General features: G+C 32.2%; 1 protein-coding gene across 1 annotated transcript; it reads right to left on the reverse strand.

Annotated features, from left to right (window-relative positions):
• Positions 1–300: 300 nt before the first annotated feature.
• On the reverse strand, positions 301–19,136 carry LOC148620137 (tether containing UBX domain for GLUT4-like). Its single transcript, XM_088580734.1, has 18 exons — positions 19,037–19,136; positions 15,990–16,048; positions 15,293–15,508; positions 14,935–15,016; positions 13,478–13,551; positions 11,864–12,386; positions 10,818–10,949; positions 10,027–10,073; positions 9,512–9,536; positions 9,045–9,111; positions 8,108–8,180; positions 6,797–6,939; positions 5,799–5,861; positions 4,510–4,562; positions 3,294–3,345; positions 2,906–2,984; positions 2,073–2,221; positions 301–1,392 (listed from the first exon to the last, which is right to left on the reverse strand). Exons 1-18 carry the CDS (start codon positions 19,112–19,114, stop codon positions 1,382–1,384), a joined length of 1,926 nt encoding a protein of 641 aa, XP_088436860.1. The 5' UTR covers positions 19,115–19,136; the 3' UTR covers positions 301–1,381.

Genomic DNA, 19,136 nt, shown 5'->3' on the forward strand with positions numbered 1-19,136 from the left:
TAACTTAGTGGTGTTTGAAAAAAACTATTGAAAATTGAAATTGCGTGCCATGTGATATTTCCTGAATAAAATGTAGAAAATTATTAGTAAAAAGAACAAATTTTACTGCATCGGCTATCTTTTTTAAAGATAGTACTTGTTACTAGGATGCTATTCAAAAAGAACTTCCCACAGGGCGCAATACAAATGTGATGCTATAATTTTTAGATGCAAGATGCTATATTGAAATTTAGGGGTTACCAGGATGCTACATGTAAATCTTCGGGAGAACACTGACAACACATCCAAACTTGAGAAGAATATGCTTGAAACAAATTTAATTTGTAAAAAAAATTGTTCAAATAAATAACAGAAGACATTTGCAACAATTAATTTAAGTGTCAAAGTTTGTAAGAATCAGGCAGTATGTGATACACTGCATGAAAAAAAAACCACCATTTTGAAAGTGTAATTTGACTATATGTACTGTCAGAATCAGGGAAAAAAGACAAGATTTTCCATGTCATTTTGGTTGAGTTATAATTTCATTGAAATGCACTGAAAATGAACACTTCAAGGGCAGATAACTCTGTCAAAAACCTCATTTTTCTAACATTCTATTGAAAAATTTCTAAACAAATCCAGTGCTTCAGAGATCAAATAGGGGTCTTTACAAATGAAGAAATCATCAATGAGTGAAATTACATTGTCAGATTGATGGGGTTTTGACATGCATGTTTCTTATTTTTTTTTTATTTTGCCTGATTCTTACAAAGACTTACACTAATTGCATCACCAATATCAATAGCTACATTTTTTATGCATATTGCATGTTACAGTCAAAATATCTGTTTAAAAAATATATTTTGAAACTGACGTACCAATTTCCATGATTTTCAAGAGAGGGTAATTTCAAAATCTTTGATACATAATAAAGTACTTTTTTCAATTCATGAAAAATGTGATTTAATTCAAGTCTACAGTTTTAGAATTCTTAAACCAATAAACTTTAAAAGAAATCTATACTTAATTCCCTGTCACTGTCTTTAGGAATCAAGCAAAATTTTAATTCGTTCCAAAGTTCACACACTTGTATTTTACTAACATAAGTCTTTTGTCAGAATTGTGTCCCAAACTTTCAAACTTACTGCAGGAGTGGCTTATAAACATGCAAATATGTCAACAGTATATTTATTTATAAAACAGCACTTATTTTCAGCCAGTAGTAGAAATCAGAGGTGCATCCCAAAACTTCTTTAAAGAAACATTAAGCCATAACAACAAACAACTGTCACAGCCCTTATCCTGCCATCCTCATCTTCCATGGCAAATAATAACTAACATTCGCACCAATTTGTACCAGACTTCATTGTATATCTCTTACATTACCATATTGCCAAGGTCATTTTTTTCCTGAAACAGAAGAGTTTAATTCAATCAACACAATCCACGAGCATGATAAGAAGATATTTTAATAATTTAACAATGCTAAGAGTGCAAAACAGAAAAAATCCCTGGCACTCTCTCGGGTAAGAGAACTGGCTAAAAAATGTGCTTGCGCAAGTGGGACATTATGCATGTCACCCAAATCAGACACTCTGGTTCTTAGTCCACTAATCATTAGTCATCTCTTACCATATAGCAGGTTATTTTGGTGTGTAAAATTTGACGATTTTTAGGTAAAAAGGAATGCCAAAAATTTTGGAAGATACTAAGTTGTGTAATAAGTAACAAAGCTGAGAAAAAATATTTTGCTGAATTTATTTTAGCATTTTTAGAAAGACCTCTAAAATATGCCAAAATTAGCAACCCATGACAATTACCCGCTATACAGTATATGCCACATGATAAGCCAAGAAGCAGTGAATTCCAATTTAAAAAGACTTGCTATGACTCAGTCAGGATCAAACCCACAACTTTCATCAGTGGAGGCCAGTCTGCTACAAATGTACCAACAAGACTACCTAGGCAGTCAACTACATTTGAGGCTCTGACTGCTAGTATTCATAATTTCTTGTGGTTAAAAGTTTTTCTTCCTTAGAACTTCACCCAAATTAATCCTTTATACATGTACATTAGTTAATTAGACCTACCCATTTTAAACCATTTTGGAACACCAGGTTGTTGCCCTGAGCTCTCTCTGGGCTGTCGTGGTCTATCTTCTGGATTTCTCTTCACTGGTTTTGATGTCCCACTAGCACCAGCAACAGTATCAGGTATGTCTGTCTCATCTTTTGGAAAGCTGGAATGATATTGAAATTGGTTACAATTCCTTGATACAAAACTATCTTATTCAAGTCTGTTAAAAACTTGCAAACAGCACACAATTCTTGGTAGTTTGTTAGAACAGTAAATACAATTAAGCATGCTTATCACAGCAAAGCAAACATTTTTGGCCAGTAATTCTTGACTATTTGCCAATTAACTCACAGGGAAAGAAGCAACATATTTTTCCATGTTTTGAAAACAGGTGTAAAACATATGTTTGTCATACGTTTAGAACCTCCTTGAAAAACATATAAAAAACGTGTTTTTGGCAAACAAATTAATTCATGAAAAACAAGTAAATAAAAATCATATGGTATTTATATGATTACAAAAGGATTTTATACATGTATATGAAAAGAGTATGGTTTTTAAATGATTTTCGAATACATATGATTTCATGTATTTTTTAAAGCACAAAAACATATCTGCACCATAAAACATATGAAAACACACTTTGCAATTTTGCCTGTGTTGAAATTAGAAGCATTTTGCTATCTCGTTTAGTTACCGAACTGTTTCCCATTTATTTTTTGTAACACAACTCGCCAATTTTATGGATAGAGCAAGCCTGTCACACCCGTCCTAAATTCATTCTTGTTTTCAGACTAAAAATAAGATTGATTCTTGATATTTAGTTATGATGAGAATCTTAACTTACCATCTTCCAACCACTTCATCTGCCTTTAACCTGGAACCAACTTCCTTCAGTACAGCTTGGCTCAGATAATGTTCACAGACTTAAAATCAAGAAAAAGGTGTATAAAGTGTGTAAATGATTTTTGATTTTTATCACCGTGCATATTGTGTCTATTATTATGTTCAATCAAAGTATACATAAAACATATTAGTGCTTATCTGATCAAGGCATTCTTTTTATATTGATATCACATACATGTACATTTAAATGCATAAAAATAACTTATATTGTAGACAAATTACACATGTATTACCTGATACACATTTTCCTCATTTAATGCAGGTATGTGTTTGTAACATCAAATATTTTTGCTATAAAATTAGGCAACTAAAGGTCAAATGTTGCTTACCTTTACTTTCATCAACACCAAAATATACAACACTAGCAGGTGCCAACTTAGACTGTAAATGAAAGTGTAATGATAAGATGTTTAATGTTGTAAAGGTGAAGGTCAATGGACAGTGGTAACACTAAATGTTCCTGATTATTATACAGTAATCAATTTTAACCAAAAATATATGGACCTATTACCTCTAATGAACTTTGACCTGAGTCAGATGAATAAAGAGCATGATACACCCGTTGCCCTTTTAACTTGTCCTTACGCTTTTAATGAATTAATATGATCAAATAGAAATACTGTGAGCCCTGTCAAATACCCTACCCCCCTCCCCTAAAAAAAAGTAAATAAAATATGCACAAAAAATTTGGCACTATCAAGGCTACCTCAAGTTCAACTAAGTTTGTTGTCTTAATTTTTCACCCAAACATTTTTATCTTGTTCAAAACACACTTCTCTGACAAGGTTACCAAGTACCCTTTATACTTATTAGTTGATCATCATAACAAATGGTCTGTTTTCAATGACTTTTCAATGAATAAATTTCCTTAGCTGTTTCTGCCTTTTTTTAAGTATAAAAATATTCATAACACTGAGACGATAAATCTGAAATTTATAATAATCAAAACGGAAATTACTTCAATGGATATAAACAACTTACCAAAGTTTCATAAAAGTAGGTGAAAGTATTTTTGAGTTATTGTCCGAAAACTTGAAAATCCCCCTTCATAACACGGAAATGAAAAATCTAAAGCGTTTTTGAGTTATGGTCCGAAGTGTTGACGACGGACGAATAATGGTATACCATAATACATAATATATAAATTCTTTCACTCAGTAAATACGTTATATATGGACCTCTGAGATTACATTGATCTTGGACTCCTCCGACTTCATCCTCGATCAATATATCTTAACAGGTCCCTATCTAACGTACTGACTTTGTTAAAAGTCCATAATTGATAAATATATACATGTATTTTAGTACATCGAAACCCAAACCCCCTGAGTGTCAGGAAATATGTTTTTTTAATGGGGTGTTTTGTTCACACAGGTTTAAAATGCATCAAAACTAATTTAACAGAATGTTGTTTGGATAAATCAGGTTTTCTGATTATTCAGTTTGGTTTAAACAGGTTCCACAGTATACTACTAAAATGAACAATATCATCCTGTGCAGTGAAGGTGTTTACAATCTGTTTAGGTCTTAGATATAAGTTGTTACCTCTATCATGGTAGCAGCATTATCTTTCAAGACCTGTTTTGGTGGAGCTGTATCTGTATTGGCAAAAGAGAATAGGCAACAATTATTTAACATTAGCACATTCTGAATAGGCAGTGAATAAATTTTACAATCACTTTTCAGTAATGGATACAGGTTTTAGGCAAAGCATTACATTCTAAGTACTGTGAAATCTGTCTAAACTGAACCCTGATAATCTGAAAACTTTTCTAAACCAGACATCTTTTAAAGTTTCTATATATCAATTTAAGGAGGTAGACCTAGGGTAAGAGACATAACTCTTAAAATCAGTGATATGTTTGTATCATATTCAATTCCACAAAAGCCTTTCAAGCTTTCATTTGAAACAGAATGAAATCAATCCAAGTTACTTTGATGCTTACATGAGATTGATATAAAAAACCTGAATACCAACGTTGCAATGATTTGTAAGAGTTGTGTCCCTTACCTTAGGTATACCTCCTCAAATGTATTTTGAACCTTGGAAAACCAAACACCTGTCTAAACAGACCCAGTTTTAAAGCCCAATGAGGGTTCAGTTTAGACTTACAAATTTAATCTAACACATCTTGTTTGATTCACCATTCTCTTCAAAATCTTGCAAGTTAAACAGTTGTTGCAATGAAACAAAATCAAATATAAAATTTTCCTCAACCTTCATATTTTTAGGGGCTGTGGCAAATGTATAAAGTATCCTTGTCATTTTTAGACTAATAAGAAAGTTAAAATAAAAACCCATTTCTTAATTTTCATGAAAAAGTGCATGAGAAGTAAAAAGAAAAAACCTGAGGGCTGTAGATACATGTACAAAGCTATTATTTTGATGAAGTGTCGTCGTCCTGTTCTTTTCCTGATTTTATCACTTTAGTTGTCAGGCCTCTCAGACCTTATATGAAGGTGTGTTTACACTTGTTGAAGACTTTTTGGCGATCTCTTTAAGTACTGTGAAAGTACTTTAATTTGTGGATACCAATTTTTGTGGATAAGGGAAGAACACAAGTTTGTGGATTCTTGAATTCGTGGTTTTGAGGTTTTCAGTATACACATCAATGCAAATCTCCATTTTGTTAGGAACCAAATTTCATGGTTTGGCCTACCCACGAAAACCACAAAAATTGGTATCCCACGAACAATAGCACTTTCACAGTATTGACTATTTTTATATGATGGTGTATTTGTTGTGTTTCACCATATCTATTCCTTTTTCTAATTATAAAACCAGTTTTTAATACTACCATGTTTACATTTGGGCTTCTTATAAAAATACTTACATAAATAAAAGTCCAGATCTTTGTTTTCTAAATAACTTTTGACATATTTCTTAACAGCAAACACTAAAATTATAGAAGTAATTGAAAATAATATTTAATAAGAAAACAAACATATTAAGAGTGTCTAATTCACAAAAAGAAATATACACAATGTATATAATTATTATTTTCATTTCAACCTATTAAGTAGCAGTCTTTGTAAGAATCATGCAAATTCTGTAATATGTAATAAACCCCCCAAAAAGGCTACATATTAGTATTTATGTTATTCAGTTGCTTTATAGGTCTATATGATGAAATGTTTAATCATTCACTCCAAGCTGTCTGTTCTTAGGAGATAATTCACATTAAAAATCCAATACTTTCTATTCTATTTCAGTGTCATTTAAAGAGTTGTCTCCCTTAATTTTGAATTCTACAGTACATTATATAAAATGTTTATCTTCAGTGGAACAAGGGTTATGTGAAAAGCCACATGTTAATTTCTGTTTACTATAACATTTTAGACAAAATATCCAAAATAAAAATATGTAGGCTTCCAGCCATGAATCACATTTTGCTTGATTCTTATCTGGAGTGCTACTTAATAATGCTAGTTATAAAATACTCGTTTAGGGACCGAAAACACCTTATTTTTCCCTTAGAAATAATAATTTGAAATCATTCGTTTTCCTTTTTAATTGTTTCTCTAAGTCTAAACAGTCACAAAAATGCAATTGATCTGAAAACTGTATCAGTATCAAAACTCTCATCAAAATTAAATATTTTTTTTTTTTTTGTCTGAACAGTCCCTGAAGAACCAGTTTATCAAAATAAAAAATACAAATTAAGTTCACGTCAACTTCACATGCAATTAATGTTATTTTCACATGAAATTCACTTAATATAATTGCATGTGAAAAGTTCACATGATTTTTTTTGTTCAATTCAGATGAAAATTATGTGAAATATTCATGACATTTTTGCCTGTGTATTCAGACCAATACTTCTATATTTACCTGTTTCTCTAGGTCTGAATAGACCTTGTAGAACCAGTTTATCAGGGAACTGTATTCGTATCATCACTCTATCATATTTACTGTACTGTTCCTCAAGTTTGGCTAATCTCATTGCCTGTGTCATCAATGGCTGATCACCCTCACTGAAAACAATGTACATGCAAGTTTTTTCTTGTTATACATGTATTTACATTTGTGTTCTCCATTGTAGAAAATAAAACCCTTTCCACTCTTTTTTTTAAGCTAAATTCCCTCTCAATTATAGTAACATGTATATTGTTTCTGACGTCAGAAGGTTGCTCAGAGAAAAAATTCAAGTGTGAATAAGAGTACTAAATTCAGCATAATCATATCTATTCAATGATATACATGTAGCAATTTGAAAATTAAAAACAAATCTATGTATGCTAATTGGTACTTTAAATAGCTCTCTAGGTAGAAATCTGCCCTACATTTTACTAATACCAACTTTATTGTGTAAAATTAAGAGAATATGGTCAACATAATTGTCAGTTATTCAGACTGGAAAGATATTGTACAAAAGATGATGATTGGGGTTTTTACCATCTTGACTATCCTTACGGATCTCTCACGAAGTCCCTTACGGGGATTCTGTTAGTACATGTCTGTTAGTAGTTGGAGGTAGCAGAGCCCAGTCTTTGAGATACCTGGCCAAAGAACTCAGTCAGAGTATGTCCTACTAGCGGCTGGGCTGCTCTGTTGACGCTCTGGCCTACTCCCAGACTGCACCTGGGTCTGAGAGCGTTTCCCCACTCTAACTGTTTGGGAGTACATCAACATGAAGAGTGATGTCCAAAAGATCACACATATGTTCTTTTGTATTGAAGTAGGACACATTGGACCTAGGACAGGTTTTACCTAGAGAGCCATTTTAAGAGGTAGACCTAGGGTAAGGGACACAACACTTGAAATCAGTGATATGTTTGTATCATATCCAATTCACCAAAGCCTATCAAGCTTTCATTTGAAACAGAATAAAATCAATCCAAGTTACTTTGATGCTTACATGACATTGATGTAAAATGCTGAATACAAATGTTCCAATGATTTTTAAGAGTTGTGTCCCTTACCCTCCTTAAATGACATATGAATTAAAATCAGTACAAGTCCTTTTCAACTTGCTGTAAAGACTCATATACAGAAGTATCTCTTGAAGAAATTCAATATTCATATTTTAATTCACGTACCTGCAAATCAAATCAATGAAAAATTTACAAATACAATGTATACAATAAATGAAAATAATAATGCGAAAAAAATAACATAATAAGACCATAACTACCAACATACACTTTTTTCTGTAAATCTGTCATCATTTTCCTAATGTCTTGTTCTGTAACTTCAAAGAAATCTTCTGGTAACTCTACAAAAACATTATATCTACTCATAAAACAGCAACACTACAGTCACTTCAAAGTCATACTTAAAATGTTCATTACTGCACTTCGGACAAGACTTAGTAAAGTCAAGAGATTTATTTGCTACATGTATTGGCAAAACGTCTATCCATCTAATATTGCCCTTTGAAATATTATCATGTTATAAATTGATTGAAAAACATATTTGATGTTTTGGATTAACAAATGTACGGGTTTCAAATAAAAGATTATAATTTTTTAAACTTTGTGTCATCTTCAATGATAATACAAAATCATGGCTTCCTTTCTGTTACAGGTTTAGTGAAGTTTAGCCATGGCAATAGGGGCATATAAAATAATCAATATATTTCAGAGTTATGCTGATCTGAATGCAACTACATCACCAAATATCTTGGGCCTACATTGCAGGGTTCTTTGTAACATGAACAAAATAATCAACTTCATTCATTCCCTAGATCCTATGGCCCAAAGGCAATTTCTAGCCATACATCATAATGTAACTACTGGTAAAATGTCCAATGATAGCCAAAAAATCTTTATAATAAATGAAATAAGGAAACTGTGGATGCTACTAATGCTGGAAATGCTAAATCCTACCCCGCCACTTAAGTGCATTTATTATAGGACCAAATTAAAAACAAGGAGTTCAAGTAAAATTATGTGAATTTTTTCACTCTGATACTGAATTGAAAAGCACACACATTTTTGCCATGTATACATAATATGAGCAAATTTCATATAGACTAATTATATCTACACACATAAAACAATCTCAACAGAATGTGATGTACTGACAGCCAGACAGAAAACATCTATCCCCTGGCCAGTATCTAGCAAATAATTTATACCTTGATCTCTGCTTGGAGATCTAACTTCTTCTTCCATGCTGAATATCAATGTCTCTCTATCACATGGCTACAATGTGCATATAATACTATACATTTTAAGGGAATATGAAAATTAAAAAGAAACATTCTTTGTAAAGAAAAATTTTTTATTCCTTATGTAACCAGTTAAAAATCTATCTTCACTGCACTACAGGTTTTCCAGTATTATTATTTTAGCAAAGAGGTTGTGTTTGTGTGTTGAATGAAATTCAGCAATAAAAAAGATCCTCAATGTTTTTTGAGTGAATCATCAGTTTGTTTGTTTGTTGTGGTTTAACGCCCGAGCAGCAATATTTCAGCTCTATTCAGGCAATGAACATGAAGTGGATGATAAAATGAACATGAAATGGAATGAATCATCAGCTGCCGGATTCTTATGTGGATACATACATGTAATTAACTAGATTATCTCACATACATATATTTACCTTGTATTCCTCTTTATTGACAGCACTGAAAAGAAATATAACATTTTTTAATGAAATTTTGAAATAATATCTTTAAATTTTTTACATTATTTCAAAGTGTTTTTCATGTATTTGATCATAATTTGCCGAGAACTTATTACTTATTCCATAAACAATTATATTATAAGTGCATCCATTTTGTGGCACAACACTATTAATTCTGGTATTTGACAATGCTTATACACTCATCCCTACATACTCTATTTTCTAATGCATTCCCAAATGTTTTAATTGCCATTTTGGGCAAGCACCTCCTAAAACAACTTGACTGCTCCCTAGAAACTAAGTAAAAAAGGCACAAAACTTGAAGAAGACATTCAAAGAAAAAAAAAACTTTTATCATATATAGTCATACATTTAATAGTATGTTGTAAAAGTCATATCAAAATTTCTAGAAAGAACTAAGTGATTATTATAATATTGAAATATTTTATGTAATAGAAAAGGAGAAGACCCTGACTGCTAGCTATACATACCTCTTTTCATTGACATACAGATCCTTTCCTTTGGTTTCCTCTGGAAACTAAAATTAAACAAACAAGTTTAATATTCATAATTAGAATACAAAAACAAAACAAATACCTCCTTTCTGCATAGTATGAAACATCATGCCATACACTATCAATCAATATATGCACATTTTGACATACCAATAAATTTAACCAGTGGCTTTTTACCTTTACTGACCTCTTTATTTGACCTTAAATAGAATTTTCTTGATCATGCAATATCTCTTTATTTTATTTTACATCTTCATACATGTATTTGGAAACAAATTACTTCAAACTGCAATTTTCTAATCTTTGTTTCAATGATTTTTGTTTTTAAAAATACATGTACAATAGACTAGTTCATTATTAATGAGGTTGTATTATATTTTCTCTCTTTTTTGGAATAGAGTGAAAACCAGCATTTTCCCACTGTTTGATGTCAGCACACAAATATTGTGATGTTGCAATTTTTTTAGGGAAGTACAAGTGGTCACTCAATTCCAAAATTTAAGTAATAGCTAATGAAATGGGTGTCCAATTTAAAAGGGTGCTGCTATTAAAGTAAACTTTGACAATTTATTAAGAAGAAATCATTCAAGGATATCAAAACAATTTTGATAGAGTACCTTAAAATCCTTGAAGTTCTGTTTAGGTTGTGGAAATTTTTATAGAGTACCTTAAAATCCTTGAAGTTCTGTTTAGGTTGTGGAATTTTTCATAGAGTACCTTAAAATCCCTGAAGTTCTGTTTAGGTTGAGGAATTTTTTACAGAGTACCTTAAAATCCTTGAAGTTCTGTTGAGGTTGAGGAAGTGCTCTTTGTTGTGGTATGGCTGGAGCACCTTGTCTTAATTGTCTTGGGTCCATACCAATCTGTTGGAAGTAAGCTGCTGCCATTTGTCTTGCTACCTGCAATGAAAGGATTGGGTTGCTATGACCATACACATGAGAAAAATATGAAGTGCATCATATGATTATCATATGAATCAAGTGATATGATTGACACATGTTTCAGTTTACATATGATTATGATATGATAATCACATGATAATCATATGTTAGCAAGCAAACATTTACATATGAGAATCATTTCTTTTACATATAAGAATCATTTGATATTCATATGATCAACATGTGTAAATTATCATATGATATGATTTCTATATGTGATTATTATATAAATAGAGCAAAACAATTATCACGTGACACTATTTGCTGCAAGACTATAGACTAACTGAGTTAGTCCTTGTATATAAATGCTTTCAAGACCAAACAAGACTATTTTAAGTTTGAATTACAAAGAAATTAGAGAAGTTTAATGTTACGTACATGTAGTTTGTACCAACACCTAAAAATATTTCATTATTGCTATGCTGTTTTCTGTAAGATGAAGCTAGAATAAAAAAAATTAAATTCCCGGTAAAATAAAAAAATTCAAAAATACTTTTAATTACTGGTATAAGTAGATTCACAAACAGAAACCCCAGCTTCCATTTGGACTCTAAACATGTAATTTGGATCATCTTCCATTGAAGGAATAAGAATGATTTAGAAGGAATGGCACTTAAAAGATGGAAGGAAAAAAAAGACACAGTGTCTTAATCTATGAAATTTTAAAAACTCTTAATGTTATCACAGAGGTTGATCCAGCAGTTTGACCTCCCCCTTTTGTTAGATTGTTGGAAAAAAAATTGTTAATTTCAGGCAAAATTTTGGCAAAACTTAACAAATAATAGCCTTCATCCCCTTTGTTACCCTTGCCTTTTAAGAACCTCTGGATCTATCCCTGTTCTTTCTACTTCAAAAAATGATAAACGTTCTACCTGTTGTTCCTGAGGTGTCAGGTTATGAAAGTCATCTGGAGTAATCACTTCAATGCCAGGAATATTCATATTTCTCAGAGCTTCAGCACCTTGTCTACTTGACATTGACTGACCTTGCTGCATTTGTCCATTACTCCCAGAATTCCTAGCAATCACTGTACTAGACTGGTTATTTTGAACACAATCTATGTCCATAGGAGGCACTGTAGATGGCAATTGCTCCGAACTATCAGTATCCATGGGTTCTAAGGATTTAGCACTATCATTATCTGCAGTTTCCATTGCACTGGTATTATTTTCACTCGGTGGTTTTGAAACTTTTTCTGCTTGATTAGTTTCTGAAATTTCTACAGAATTAGTTTTCATGTCACTTTTTGACTTAGCTGTCGATGTTGTTTGCGGTTCTGTTTGAGAACTTTGTCTTGCAGCAATTTGTTCTAATCTTGCATTCTTCATCTGTTCTTTTTCTAATTTTGATATAATGTCTGCCATTACACTGTCATCAACAGGTCTGTGTGAAAACCTAATATTGAAAAAAAAAATAATCAAAAATTAAAACTGAGCTTAGACAGCCTTTATCTAAATTTTGTCTACAGTACATCTTGTTGTTCTAGAAGTCAGAAAACTTTAAATGATGTGGCACAGGTAGAGGAATATTATTGTAACAAAATTGTAGTTAGATAATACAAGTATTGTACATTAAATGTCACCTCTTTCTTGCACTCTTCTTACATTTTAAAAACATACTCGGTGAATTAAATTTGAAGTTAGTGTTAATATTTATATACATGTAAATCATTAGCTGTCAATCATTAATCTTTTCAACATGATACAGGTAACATTTAGATTTTTAAATTAGGTTACCCTGGTACATTATGAATCCCATGATATACCATTCCACACATACATGTATATATACACATTACTTAGTTTCTAACACCTTAACATGATTATGATTATCATATGTATATGATGTACTTCGCAGGTTATTAATATAACAATTTTGGTCAGTCCCAAAATAAACAAATTCAATTTCTTATTAAATGTGAATACTAATGACATCTTGGCATGTCTCAATTATCTGACATATTTTGGTGGTCCCATGATGCATCACTTTTCTAGATTTTCTCTGTGTCTGTTTTAGCTGATTCCATACCTGTTAACCTTTGAATGCCCAAAGAGGGAGATGTCCCTCTTTTCAGCTTTTCTATGAGGGAGATTTAGTGTGAAAAACAGAAAAAAGGATAATTTTGCTAAAAATCCAAGTATAAAGATAAAAAAAGATGTAAAAACTATGATGATCTTGTTAATCTACTAAAAATTTCTAATCAAAATTTGAGTAATTAGAACGACAAAAGGACTAATTATTTGGTGATTGTTTCTCAATGATTATTACCTTACATAAACATTGTATTTTTATATCAATCGAATAAGCCATTTAGATCATAATTTGTGCAATATTTCTGTTTAGAGGGAGTTTGGGGGGAGAAATTTGTGAAAGTAGGCAATTTGTGTCTCCCATGTGGGAGACTTTCTCAAAGAAGGAGACTGGCCCAAAAAAAAGGAGGGTTAACATGTATGTGATTCCCAGTTACATAAACCAGAGATAAGTACCTTATAGCAGCTTTGCCACCAGTCAAACCAAGTTTCCTAAGACTTGTATTCTTCAGAGACATTTCACCAATTACCTGCAAACATAAACAATTTCTCTGCATGAAATACTAAAGAATATGTGAAAAATTTAATGTACAAGCTGAACCATCTTTTTTATAAGTTTCTAAAAAAATAAAAACTTTATTTTTGTGACACCAAGGAAAATTCTGTTTCAGGAATGTACAACCTTTCGTGAGGCAAGTTAAATATTTTTAACAATTATATTTACAATCATGTCACATTTATGACATTATAAAACCACTTAAATATTATTTAAATTAACAACAATTAATTTTTTGTTAATTAAGATTGATGACTGGAGTAGACATAGCAGTCACCTGAGCCAAGAGATTTGTCAAATCTGTTAGCACCTTACAGAGAAAATAAATTTATTGACATTCACAAATTTGAGTTATTGAAGACCACGGGATAAACATAGATATTAGTTTCATCTTTCATACAAGAAGTGTAAATAGGTAACTTCCTGATTTGAGACTCAATTACTAAAGTCTGCATGTATTTATGCAGATTAATATGCTTCCTGATCAAATAAGAGTCACAATGTTCTTTATTTGGATCTGATTTTCCAAAAAGTATAATAATAATCACAGAAGTAATTTCCTTATAAAAGACATCATAACCTAATTGAAAGGAAATGAATCCTCTTGAGCAATCAACAACAAAAATGACTTGACATCCCATTTCTTACTGGTACCTTTATAATAGCATTTTGCATGCAAGTATTCATTATTCAAATATTGTGAGATTTAAGTATAAATTTCTAATACGATCTTAATTGACACAGCACACAAGTACTTTGATTCTATATTTCAATTAAGACCTCAAATACCTGCCACTAATGTTTTATAAAAGCTTCACATTTGCAAAGAATAATCAAGGGAACCAAGTTTATAGCGGTAATCAAAAGAATGTAATCCAGGGACAAAGACCAGACATGGATAACAGACATACACAACAAAGAACATGAAGTAACTAAAATCATACATACAAAGTAACAAAAGCAAATGAGCAACTCGGACTCCACTAAAGACTGGGAGCATGGATCAGGTGCACCGGCTGGGTAAGCATCCTCTGCTTTTCTAGAAATACCAGCCAAGTTGCTCATAAAAAGTCAAGTCCGGGGTAGACAAACGAGGAAAGGAAAGCTATGACACGTTGAATAAATCAGTTTTCATGGCGCAGATGGATACACCATACATACAATACCCCGTTTCAAGTTACAATCATATTTAATTAGTCTTTGTTACCACTTCATGCACTTGTTAGATTAGGGATTTCTGAAAAATTACTTGATCTCAAAATAAGTATTTTCCTCAAATAAAATTTTCCTGGTAAAAGAGTCAGATTCATAAATCATCAAGACAATATTTATTACTCATAACTGATATTCAAATTACCTCCTCTCTCATATAAATACACACAGGATGAGTAGGTGGAACACTGGAGGGATCTGTAGAGGTCAGCTGACCAGGAGAAATACTGAAATAGTCCATTTATCATTATTTTCTAAGAAAATGTTGACAAACAACCATACTTAGCTAATGTAGTTTAAAATCATTGAAAGCTATAGAAAAAAATGGTATATGCAAACAAACAATTAGAAGGAGGTAGACATAAGGTAAGGGACATAACTCTAAAAATCAGTGATATGTTTGTATCATTTTCAATTTCACCGAAGCCTATCAAGCATTCATTTGAAACAGAATGAAATCAACCCAAGTTACTTTGATACCAAAACCACCTTAGTTGCCTTACCTCTCTGATTTGGATTCCCATTGCTGTAATAGGTCCCACAGTGAGGTATTTGGAGAGAAGGAACCTTGTAGCCTTTCTCCATTCTCTAACTGAAGTGCTATCACTACCTCCTGTTCCACTCGACTTTTCTCTGCCTTTACCAACTCTAACTTGCAGTTGTTAGGCAGATTTGCATACCTCAATGATAAAGTTACATCTAGGATTTTCCTCCCATGTCTGAAAACAGTGATGATTATGATAAGTGGCAGAAAAATCACTGAAAATGAATGTCCATGAATGCTGACAAAGAAGAGCTAAAAAATCATATAAACATCAATCATCTTCATTAGTAGTTTACTATTTCATCCAGTTAGAACTTTAATGGTTTAAGTCTTATCTTTAAACATAATTACTAAATAATTTCATAGTAAATGAACAAATTGAGGAGGGAGCAACAAGTCAAATCTACAGTAAAACTGAAAACAACAAAATATACATGTAATGAACTACATGTACATGTACATCAACGTCAAATGTTATCATTGAAGCTCACTGAACAATTATGATTTCGTGAAAAAAATTATGATTTTTTTTTCTTTTACTGAAAACATGACAAAAGTTATATAAATTAAAATATGTAGTATTTTTTACAGGTTACTGCAGATATACAAATTGAAACTGATGATATATCTAATTAAGTTTTAACAAAACAAATTACATTAGATTGTAATCTTCAGGAGGTAAGAATCCTTGCTTTTTACACACTTCTTCTAGCACCTGTAAGGATAAAATTAATAGTTACAATAACATAGACAAAAATACTGTCAAAACTGTGAAAGTGAAGTGAAGTGCACACTTTTGATGTGTAAGTATTGTTACAAATATATTTTCAAAAAGTAAAAAGCAAAATATCAATTCATTCTTTTTGATATCTCAATGATAAATTTACATCTAGGATTTTCCGTCCATGTCTGAAAAGTATGACGATAATGACAAGTGCTAGAAAAATCACTAAAAATGAATGTCCATGAATGCTGACAAAGAAGACTGCCCAGTTAAATGTCAAGTCGTGGATCATTACAGTGTATCCATCTGAACGATGAAAAGTGATTTGTTCAACGTTTCATACATGTATTTTTCCTTTCCTCTTTCATCTACCCTAGACTTGACATTTTATGAGCAAAGCAGAGGATGCTTACCCTATTGGTGCACCTGGTCCATGGTCCAAGTTTAAGTGGAGTCCGAGTTGCTCATTTACTTTTGTTACTTTGTATGTATTATTTATGTTATTTCATGTTCTTTGTTGTGTGTGTCTGTTTTCGATGTCTGGTCTTTGTCCCTGAATTACATTCTTTTGATTTCCGCTAGAATCTTGCTTCCCTTGATTACTCTTTCTATGTATACTAAAATTACAACTATTAGCAAGATTTCACAGGACCTTGTCTGGTTGTTACAGTTTGAAACACAAGGGATCTTAAGGGTGAAACACAATACACAAAGGCAGTATGGAACACTTCTATTTTTCCCTTTTTGTGTATGGTGTTGGAATGTACCACCCATTGATGCATGTCAAATCACCCTAAATGAGCCCTGTGATTGAAACTACATGTACATGTATACAAATGTACCTAATGATAAGATTTGTAACCAAACTTTCAAAAAAAACTTTCGTTAAAAACTGATAAAGCTGTTACAAGTAGGTACAAAATTTACTTTGATGAAGTACTATCTGAGCCTGCAAAGAAAATTAGCTCAATAGGTCTGTCAGCTTGGGGTAATAGAACTGTCTCTTTCGAACCTTAATCCATCTGACTACTTACATGAATCAAAATGTTTTTGTACTGCAGGTTTCATGAGAAACAGGACTCAAGCTACTTGAGAAAAACAGGGAGAAGTGACTTCTCTTTCAGAGAGACACTAGGGAGAATTGAATGTGGTCGCTCATCATTTAATAATGCTTTTTAAAATAATATGTGTTTATGTTACTTATATGCACACAATATATGCAAGCATTTTCATATATTCATTTTCTTTTATTGACATAAATATTACTTTTTCTTTAAGCTACATATGTAAGTAACTAAATATTTTGGACAAAATGAAATCAGCCTGCTGACTGAATGATTGACTATCATATATTCATGAAATTCAATTTCTAATCTTTACCACTACCCCTTACCAAATTTATTACAGCAAAATTAATATATGATTGAGCAAAGCAAAGCTTCTTGCATTGCATTGTCCTTTTGATTTTGTCTTTTTTAGCAGCACTGGAATAGAAACTTTCAAGCAGTGACACTTTGTAGGAATTTTCATTTTGTTTTTTTTTCCTGATCCCACTTAATCCACAATGATTTCTTGTTCAAAATAACCAGTCTATTGATATAAGTTGATCAAGAGTATTAATAAACATGTAAAAATTTTATTACTGACAAATCAAGACTGAAACTTTATTCAATTATTGACACATATTGTAGCGGTCGGTACGAACTTGTCTCAAGCTTAAGAAATGTTCCGTTGAAATGGAGAATTAATTGTTCTGTTATGAAACATGAAGATAAAAAGAAACGCTTCGGGTTTTCTACCGAATATCAATTGAGATAAATTTAACTTAATTCCAAGCACCCACACAACGAATTTGCAAGTTTCGTAACAAAATGAGAACAATAAAACATGAATTATCATAGGCTGAAGTGAAGAATGTTCATTCTGTATCCTTACTTAAACATTTGTTTGTTTGTTTGTTTGTTTGTTTGTTGGGGCTTAATGTCCGAGCAGCAATATTTCAGCTATATTCAGACGATGAACATGAAATTTATGATAAAATGAACATGAAATGATGATGAAATGAAAAAGGAATGGGACACAAGGACAATGGGGTCGAGAAATTTTGATTGCCACTGGAAATAGGGAGAGGTGGGTATAGTCGGGCAATTTAGCCTCCTGTGGCGGAGCCCTATGGTTCCTACTCTGGGAGAATACCACAGTAGGGTTCTTTAACATGCGAGGAACGTGGCATCTTTCCCAACAGGGTGCACCACTATGGTTTGCGGTCAGGTTTTCCGTATTATAGCCTGACAACCCCAGCATGTAACACGCCAGGGGTACCCCATTCCACCACCTGGGGCACACATCCCAGTTGCTCCTTGGGCAGAGCGCCCTAGCCCCTGGCTAGGGTTCTGAGCATTATTAAGTCGCCTTTTACGACAAGCTTAGCGCTGCTGCAGGCCTATTCTTTTAACACCCAGACCTGCATGGGGTACTTAAACATTTGAAACAAAAAGCTGATTAAAACACTTGCTTGTAACCGATAACTCAATAGATTTCGAAAATTTTTACACTTTATTTTCTTGAACAGGAGCCATTTTTGTTTGAATTGTTATCGGAAGAGAGATAACTATAGTCAAAATACCGCATAAAGACGGAATACTGTCACAATCATGGGTGATGTCTGAAAATTTGAGAGGGTGACTTCATTTTACTTTTGGTATCATCTGAGGGCGAAGTGAGCAACTAAAATATGTGATCAATTGAACTTGCCTGTATCAATGTACGTGTCTGTATATTAATATGCCGTCTTCGTTCCTTGTCTTTCTAATTATTTATAATACACTCCCAAAGGAAGCATTAATGGTTGTATTAATAAAAACTGGCAGTTTCCGACGGTTGCCTTAAAACTTATGTCTATTTAGTGCCTTTATTTTCATATATTCACATTTGTTTAAACAAATAAAATCTTGAGATAGCACAACACTAATTGTTTACCTGTAACAACTTTGTATTGGGTGTAATTTTAACATTTTGTCGTCTTCCGTTCGAACAGAGCACTTGCACAGTCGTCATGTTTGTTTACAATTTTACGAAT

This window comes from Perna viridis, chromosome 4 (genome assembly GCF_037379345.1).
Source record: "Perna viridis isolate PV_CMFRI_1.1 ecotype Kerala chromosome 4, ASM3737934v1, whole genome shotgun sequence".
NCBI lineage: Eukaryota > Metazoa > Mollusca > Bivalvia > Mytilida > Mytilidae > Perna > Perna viridis.

What these genes read in the sequence shown, in the direction of transcription:
- LOC148620137 (XM_088580734.1), bottom strand. Translation starts at nt 19,114, where the DNA reads ATGACGACTGTGCAAGTGCTCTGTTCGAACGGAAGACGACAAAATGTT. An exon ending in GTATTTATATGAGAGAGGAG is followed by an intron (nt 13,552 to 14,934) that starts GTAATTTGAATA and finishes TTATGTTTGCAG; the next exon opens with GTAATTGGTGAAATGTCTCT. An exon ending in TGGTGTTGATGAAAGTAAAG is followed by an intron (nt 2,985 to 3,293) that starts GTAAGCAACATT and finishes CTTGATTTTAAG; the next exon opens with TCTGTGAACATTATCTGAGC.